Source organism: Apaloderma vittatum, unplaced genomic scaffold (assembly GCF_000703405.1).
Source record: "Apaloderma vittatum isolate BGI_N311 unplaced genomic scaffold, ASM70340v1 scaffold18758, whole genome shotgun sequence".
Classification (NCBI taxonomy): domain Eukaryota; kingdom Metazoa; phylum Chordata; class Aves; order Trogoniformes; family Trogonidae; genus Apaloderma; species Apaloderma vittatum.
In genome coordinates, this window is record NW_009729310.1 from 25,954 (window position 1) to 35,042 (window position 9,089).

A 9,089-nucleotide genomic window follows, 5' to 3' on the forward strand; every position below is an offset into this window, starting at 1 on the left:
AAAATTTAAGACAAAGAGGAAGCACTGAGCTTTAGCTAAGCAGATCTTCTCACTCATAAGAAGTATGCAAGTATACTTCACATTACTCTCTTAGTGCTTGTAACTTAGAGCTCTCTGTCTTTCTACTTCCTTTTGAGATCTGGTAAGCAGAAAAAAAGTTTGTTTTTCCAGTCAGCTTTCCAGAAACCCTCAATGAGACCAGAAGGTTTTTGTAGCACGAAGCCATTTCAGGCAGTTGTACAGTCCAGACTCGCTATCAATTTCACCCTTACCGGAATTCCGTTTACAGGAATTCATGGAAGAGACACAATGACTAAGATTTACCATTCAACTGTAAGCTAGATCCAGTTTCCCACAAAAGACAGAAACGCTCTCAGATGGTTACAGATCAGGAGTAGGAGAATAGACCAAGTCAAAATGTCTAGTCTGATTTGTTATATACTTCATATTCAACGAACACTTAAAAAGAAAGCAAAGAAACACTGAATTCTTGCATGATTTTTTTTCAACATTTTTCCATGTTAATTTCCCCTCAAAATCTCAATTATATATTTGACTTTGCTTTCTCAAGGACCTTTCAAACTCAGGAAGGTCAAAGTTTGTGTTTCAGCTCTTTGGTAATCACGTACTGTGACAAGCTTCAAAGAAATAATTTTACATGGTACTTGTCAATCATATAACTTTAACTCGACCTTACTATGGGCTCACCCCGGGAAACTCCTGAGCACTCAGTTTCTGGCTTCAGCGAAAGGTAAAAGTGTTCAGTATCTAACAAAATCAAACAGTCTTTGAACCTCTGTGGCTGAACATCAAGAATCTGTCTTTTTCTCTCCATGTAAGTAGTTATGTTTCCCGGTGCATGGAAGAATGCTAAAAAGAACCCTGTTAAACTCTCCCAGATGTTCTAGCTTGGTCCCCCAAAGCTAATCTTAAGATTTCTTCTCTATCCAAGTAAAAACTCATGCCATTGCTGAAGAATGCAGACAACAGCCAACCAGCCTTCTCTCACAGAGAAAGTATTTCTGTATCAAAGTTTCGGTTTTAAAGAATTAAATTAAACTTATTAAACAATCCTTTGCAGTAAGCTACAAGTTTTAAAACAACTGACTTGAAATGTGATGCTTTTTGTCAGAACAGTTTAGTCAGGAAATATTACACATCACTTAATTTGGCCAAAACAATGCAGCCGTTTCACAGTTCTACACTGACTGGGATGCACTTGCCATCATTTGCTGAAAGATGCTTAACTAGTAGCAAAACTCTCATTGATCCTCCTCTCTGCTTGGAACTGCTCTCCTGCTGATGAAGGGGAGGCTCCACACAAGGGAAGCGCAAATCGAGTAGTATTTGGAAACTGGTTTTATGCCTGTGTGCCACAGGGATGCTTTGGGAAAGGTGGGGCTGCTGGAGCTGCATAGACAAGAGGGCAGCCCCCCTTGCCCACCCCTGTCGGGGCTCAGAGCCTGAGACCGGGCAGGGAGTGTGTTGTTTCGTACTTACAGAGAGAGTCCTTTCTCCATACTGGCTGTAGAAGGTCATCTTGACTTTGTGCTTGTGTCCAGTCCTCTGATCAAAAGTGTTACAGCTGTCGAAGGGTGGGCTGTACAAATGCAGGCTGACAGCAGTCTCTGTGTGGCTTATGTTCTCCACGCGGTGCAGGCCAATGGAGTCTACACCAGCGAGGGCATGAAACGAGAGGTTGTGTTAGCAGGAAGATTTAATGAGATCTCAGATGCCTGGAAAAATGCTTTCTAAACTGAAACTCATGAGCAAGCCAATTAGGCATGCCTGCACTTTTATGGGCAATGTGTAACTCACTGCAGGGATTTTGACTGCTCATCCCTAGCACAGATTCTTAAATATACTGGTAACGCAAAATACATTATTGCCTGCCACACTTCAGGTAACTTGTGGATTGTCAAGGACGAAGACCAACAGAAATCCAGGGAAACTTAAGGATGCCTAATTTTCTAGCTATCATTCCCAAAGGACTTTACGGTTATTTGCATTCCCAGAAGATGCTGTTGCTGTATATGCTCCAGAAGCTTCTATAGGGTTGCGTTTCTAAAATTAGCAAGACATTTTATAGGGTAAAATGTTTTATAGCACTAATTCTTAGCCCAGTAACACAGATATCAGTCACATTAAAAGTCAGCTACATCTATTTGGGGCATGGACTTAGAGACAGAGATTTATTTGTCTTCTACTGCAGGCATCTGTTTCTCAGTTAATCCTTTGACTTCAATAGTTCAGAGAACAAACCTCTCATTTGTTTGCTCTTTTGACTAAGGCGACAAACCAGTAATGACTGGCATACTTCCAACCTCAACTGAATAGTAAGCATAATTGAACACGTAATAAAACAAGGCACTGTCTATTGTGTGGTTACTAATGAATTAATGGCACATTCTGCAGTGGCTTAGTAGAAATCAAGATATTACGTAAAAATGCAAGGTATGAAGAATCACAAACCACTTCCATTCCACACTAAAGTGAAGTATTTGAGTTACTTAGAGAACTTGAATTTAGGTTTATGACCCTTCTCTAAAAACAACTCAGGCCTTTGTACTTGAATTAATATGTTATATAATACCTAGACCTGTATTGTGCAATGTAGGCATGATTCCTGGAAATCATAAGTACTCTCTTAACTCTGATACATTTGAAGTGTAAGCTCTAAGTGTCATTAACAGTTTATCTAAAGGACATAGGGGAAAAACATCCTAAATCTGTGTTCTTGTAACGGGACACTTGAATAAACACTGTTTAGTGGGTTCTAACCTTAAAAACAAAGTACAAGAGCATCCAAGCAGCACACAATAGAAACATGAAGGTCACTCACTGTTGAAACAGCTTGGACAATCACCACACTGCCAGTGTTTTCCTTCTACTCATTTTAGCTGTTTCTTTTAAACCAAAACATCTGTTATGAAACATGGCAGAGATCCAAACTGCCTCAGAGAACTGGATACCAAATTTGTTTAAAACAATCAAGGAAGCTTTAGATCAGATGCACACAGGGTGCAACTGCTTATTTTGGAAACAACCACACAGGTAGGACTGAGTCTGAGAATCCATGTCCCTGGCATGGGAGCATCAGCAGGCGACAAAGCTCCTTGGATTTCCTGTCCTACGGATTTTGTTTTCACTTAATGTGGCAGACCTTCAACAGAGGGCGGCAGAGCTACAGCCTTTCTTCTTCAGTCCCCTCACCCCTGCTCAGTCCATAACCCAGCACGAGGCTCCCTCCAAACGGTGAGCTCCCAAGCTCAGACCCACAAGGTTTGTGCTCCAGTTTTTAAATCATCACATAGAAGGCAGACGCTCCCCCCTCTGATGCTTTACCTTTGTTCTGCTGCTCAGCGTAACATGCAATATCTTTCACAGCATCAGAACACGTTACCTTCATCTGGCCACTCCAGGGTGGCCTCCAGTGTAGCACAAAGTGGTAATAGTTACAGATACATGTAAAGGCATGGACTTAGATACCTAGGGAGCCTTGCTGGTGGAGGCTTAATTGTCTGTCAGCACCTGCGAACTCAGACAACTCTTTTGTAGATCAAGTAACCTTGAGTATTTCAGTTCTGCTGACACTGCACTTCAGCACTAAAGTCTTTTGCTGATTTGGACAAGTAGCACTGAGAATTAGGACCTCTGCCCCTGGATGATCAAATTATTCCATAGACAAGTTTTACATTTTTGACCTAGGATTTCCATGACTGACGAAAAGGATTATTTCTTTGAAAAAAATCGAGGTGATTAAGCTACTTAAACTTTGATTTCCTTATTTCTCACAACATACTATTAAAGGTCTATGTTTACAAGCAATTTCAAACAGTCTTTAGGGACACAGTGCTGAATGCTACTTGGTCTAGAAGAGACACCTGGCATATTTAACTACCAGGCAATTGCTGCAATGTTTTAAGAGTGAGTTGGATGGACTTGTTTTACTGATTCTAAATCTATTTTTTTTTTCAGAATCTGGAGAGCCACATTCTTAAGCTATGTATGGCTATTGTAGAATAAAAGGTAGGAGATTGGAGAGCAGATGAACAGTTCTGTTAGGAATAAGTCTCATGGAATGGGTAGATATCAAAACAAGCTTAAGAGCTTACCATTAATGTAGGCACACTGATTTTCCCTCAAAACTCGTTCTGATTTCTTAGTCATTTCACCATTCCCTTTTTTCTCAGGCCATTCAAACAGAGTCTCCTTCAGATTTCCCTGCAGGATCTTCATAAAGCAGTGAGAGTCAGTGTGATCATGGATGCTGCTATATATGTAAAAAGAATAACCAAACTCAGTAAAATATACATATTTAATCTCAGTACAGCAAACAGGACAGATGGCATAGCATATTATATCCAGACATAGCCCAAGAATTAAATGCTATTGCATACAAGTCATGCACAAAAGTCTTAGGAAAAAAAACTATCAGTGACTAAGTTATGTGTACTTAAAACTGCTACTTTAGAAACGTATTGAGATAAGCTCACATACAGCAGGACTTGAAAAAGAGTCAAATACTGATCAGCCTATGACTTTGCCACAAAAAAATAGAAAGGAGGTCTGGAAGAGGACAGACAATTTTTTCAGAATAGTCTGAAGGATTAGAGCTGAGCCGGCCCCTAAATGAATGACAGATGCTCTCTAACCCCTCTCCCTTTCCAAAGGGGAATGGAAAAGGAATGATGCAGAGAGATTTATGGATTGAAAAACTAAAACAGCTTTCATAAAACAATAGTAGTACTAATAAGGAAATAATGAAAATAATCAAATATATATAAATATATACAAAACTGGTATCAACACAAATCCTCTCTCTGATAGCACTCCCCACTGATGCTGCAGAGTGGGAAGGCAACACGGAAGTCCTAGACTCAGCAGCAGTGGAAAACTGGATACAGAAGCTGGACTGGGAACTCAGGATCGGGATTAAGGGCAGAAGAATGGACAGAGTCCTCCTCAGACACCAGCCATTGAAGAACAGAGCTTAATCCCATGTCCCTCAGCTTTATACTGGATGAAATATATACAGAATGGAATACTTTTCTTGATCAGATTTGGATCACCAGTTCTGTCCATTCCTTCCCAGAGGTACAGCCTTTTACTTCCCTGCATTCCTTCTACTTTCTGGCACTGCCAATATGGCACTTAAGATCTAACAGTGACCTTGGTTTTTCTAGAAGCAGGTATAAGCAAGAGACATGGATACCAATCCCTGGTAATAACTACAAACATTAGGCATTATCAACTCTAGTAGGAGACATTGTCTGCAAAAAACATTCTGCTAACTTCAGAAAGTGCAGCCTCTTGGAAGAGACTCAGGTGAGAAGTACAATCACTGAACAGGATTGTTTTAGCTCAAACCAGGACAAAACCAAAAACTCTTGTGAGCCAAGAAGCAATACAATGCTTTCCATGGTGACACTATGTAGAGGCTGATATAAACTCACAAGCATACTGATACTTGCAGATCCACCATGCTCGTTCCTGAAATGTGGAAGAAATTAGCTACTTCTTCTTAATTTCTGTGGTCTCTTTACTGCTGGGTTGCACAGGCATTTGTTGAAGAAAAATGCTGTAGCTGTCACTCTGACAGTACTAAGTACAACCAGCTACAGTAAGGTGTTAATTTCACTGGTTTGGTAAAACACTAACAAAACAGCAGGATCTGCTGTGATTTATTCGCTTCATCTCTCTTCTTGCACTGAAATATGTTTTAATTGTTGTATTTGGAGACATACATACTATATACGTACTTTAGTTCCGGTTTTGTTTTTTTTAACATAGAGAACTGAGTTTTACAGAAGTCAGTGGGGTTAGGACTAAGGGAGATCTTCTGCACTCGTCGAAAGTGAGGGAGAAGAGTGAATCTGACCCTCCAAGAAGTATGGTGCTAATAAGTTCCATCAAACACTTGGTACTTGTACATTACTGTTTTCGGTAAACAAGTGTCAGGGTTTGTTGCAAGCTGAGATGCCAAGAGAGCAAAGCTTGCTTCAGGCACAGAACAGTTCACAAATGCCACGTTGTCATGCTCCTTCCACAAGATCAGAACAATCTGATCCTCCTTATGCAGGAAGGAAAACCAACTTGTGGTCTCAATCTAACTCTAGCAAATGCTTATCCACCTCAAATACAGTTTGACATAAATTACAGGCTTTGTGGGAATAGCCTGGAAGGAGTAGAGGTGGTGGACTTGGTTCCTACATCCCTCTGAATACAACCTCATGGCCTCCCCTGTAGAATTCTCCCCTTGAGAATACTGTAATGTTCAACTGCATGTTCAATTAAAACAAATAAAAACCTGCTCCAACATGTTCTTAGGTTTTCTATTTATATGCAAAATTAATCAGTCAAAATCTGCAAGTTTAGTTATTCCGTATTTTGGTTTAGCCAACATTTTGTGAAACAACCTCCAAAGGATAGATCCTGCCCTCACATTTGTAGGACTATACAACCAGGTGTCAAGCCTCTCTATACAGTGCAGGAGGCCACATCAGCAGTGTGGTTGATTTTGAGGGAAGAGATGGGATGCATGCACATAAAGAAAGCCATGTACCCCCAGAAAGGGGCTCTATCCTCACACCCTGCAGTCCTAGCCCAAACTACCTTTTCTTATCATGTCACAGAGGTGGCATTTAAACACCATGAGAGAACGAAGACTAATTAAACCGCACCAAGTCCTGCTTCTGCAACCAAGCATGAGTCTATCATATGGGACAGGTTGAACAGAGTCCGTTCAATCTGTTTGGGTCACAAGACACACTGTATCTCTGGCACTAAAAATTTCCTCTGACAGAAGGCAAGGCTGGATTTGGTAGGAAATCAGAGCATTCTTAAAAACAGTATTCTAAAAATGTCCATAAGGTACAAACTTAAAAAAGAAAGAGCAAATAATCAGAATTGCTAGACAAATAGGATCTTGGCACTACTCCGTTTCAAATAATTCCTGATAGCTCACATTGAGCTGATTATTTTACTTTTCCTGTGACAGTGAAAGATACAGTAGCTTTATATTTGTTCACTAAAACCATAGACTTTGGATACGAACCTGCCATGCCCTTCACCCCAGCACAAGATCATCAAGTTGAACTTTCCATTTCCATTGTCCACAAGATTTCTTGTATACCTGAAATACAAAGTGTTTGCTTTTTAGTGTACTGATATGCTTATGAAAGACAAAATCATACAAACATGTTTATGAAGGAAGGTTGTGACTTATGAAAATCCTCCTTATTTTTCCTTGAAAGCCAAGTTTTACTTGGAAGAAAATGTAATTGTCCTTTTAAGCTTCTTTTTTTGTAAAAATTATTTTTCTGGGAAGGAAAAAAACCAGACATATTTAATATTTTATAATCATGTTGCTTTTTTATTACATAGATGATTGGAGTTTGGGAACTGTGAGTCTGAGACTAGAGTGGTAGACAGGATCAAATCAAAATAGTTATTGAATGAAGTCACTTCAGCAGCTGGCTTATAATTAGAAACAGAGGACTGCAATGAAACAAGAAAAATATATGGTTACATTCTTCTGCAGCTCCTTTTCACATATTCTTGGCTTTCCATCTGTTATGCAGCACTCATTTGTACAAAGCCAAAACCCGAAGAAGTAAGGTGTCAGGCTTTCCATACATGGTCCTCAAACCCTGTTCCTGAAAGTCTTGTCTTGTACTGTAGAATTCAGGTGTGAATAAAACACCTGTGAGGTAACTTCTGCCAGCATCTACTTCTCAACAAAGTTTATCAGAACAAAATCTCTGAATATTTTTTCATGTGCTAACTTGTAGGTAGCACAGAATATGCTTGTTTCTGAAGGCTTTTAATCAATACGCGTGTTTGAGACTGTGATTTGCTCTCAGGTCCTGAAAATACCTTTAACAGCAACATCTTTTGTTTGTTTTCCTGTACTCTCCTGCAAGCCTTTCCCGAGCTGTCCCTTGCCTTGTTCTGTTGATAAGTTCACCAGCAAAGGGACTGGGATTCGGTCTACAGACTGCCTTCCATAGCAGGGTTCTTCTGAGCTGAGGCTGCTGCTTCTAGCCGTTATAGGTGCAAGTAGCCCAGTGGGACCTTCTGATTTCACTTTAGCGTTAGTCATGACTATTCACACTTTATTCTGCCAAATTAATAAAATATTTATGCCAATGCCAGGATGCCTCACTCACTTGCTAAAGAATGCAAGCACGGGCACACAGAAAGTTCACTGATGTCAACTGCATGTTTTTTAATTAGTTTCCCCGCAAGACCACTTTGTTTTATTCAAGATAGGATGTGCATTACAAGCTACTTTCAAAGCACAACATGCGTATCTATATGCTGCCTTTCAGTGAATTCACAATTTGTGCATATATTAGGTAGACATACTTTAACTGTGATGTCAGAACATAAGCTATCAATGCTGGCATTTGACTGAACTTTTCAAGTGATGTTACTTCAGCACAGCAGATCTGGCTGGCCAAAAAAAAGATTATTTTTTTTAAAAAAAAGGCTGCCATGAATACTTCTAACGATAGCAGGCTTTGTTTTTCCAGTTCTTTGGTCCCTATGTTCTCTTACAAATTTTGTGATTTGTTCTGAATAGGAGGATCGTCACTGCAGGGTGAAAGGAGGCTAAAAAGTGTCAAGCCAGGATGATGCTTCCATGATAGCAACTTTAAAAAGGAAAAGTTTTGGGGGCTGGTTTGTTTAGTTTTTAAAGGAAGGCTCCAAACAACATGTATTTATATTGAAATTCGAGAAACGGAAGCCATCAACGGCAGGAGTAAATCAGCTGTTGGCAAAGTAAGAGCGACTCAAAGCCCCTAACAGGTATTTTCCTTCCTCTCAGCAAGTAGCAAAAAAGCCTCGACCTGTATAACCCTGGGGATGCAGGTAAGGACTGAAACGCGGCGTGGGGGGCCGACGACTCCCCTCCAGCCCACCGGCAAGGCCGGGAACACACTCCCTGGCTCCTCGACAGACCCTTAGAGCTGCCTGCTCCCCCACCCCAGCAGGCTGCAGCGGATTCTGCTGCCGACATGCTTTTTTGGGGGCTTTTTAACTCCTCACGGGATTTTTGGCTTTTTTTTTTTTTCTATTATTTT

General features: G+C 40.4%; 1 protein-coding gene across 1 annotated transcript; it reads right to left on the reverse strand.

Moving 5' to 3' along the window:
• Window positions 1-1,500: 1,500 nt before the first annotated feature.
• On the reverse strand, window positions 1,501-7,135 carry CDO1 (cysteine dioxygenase type 1; the record flags this gene model as incomplete). Its single annotated transcript, XM_009874390.1, has 3 exons — window positions 1,501-1,670; window positions 4,116-4,273; window positions 7,058-7,135. Coding segments are annotated over 3 exons (406 nt in total), but the record flags the coding sequence as incomplete, so codon positions are not given.
• Window positions 7,136-9,089: the final 1,954 nt, after the last annotated feature.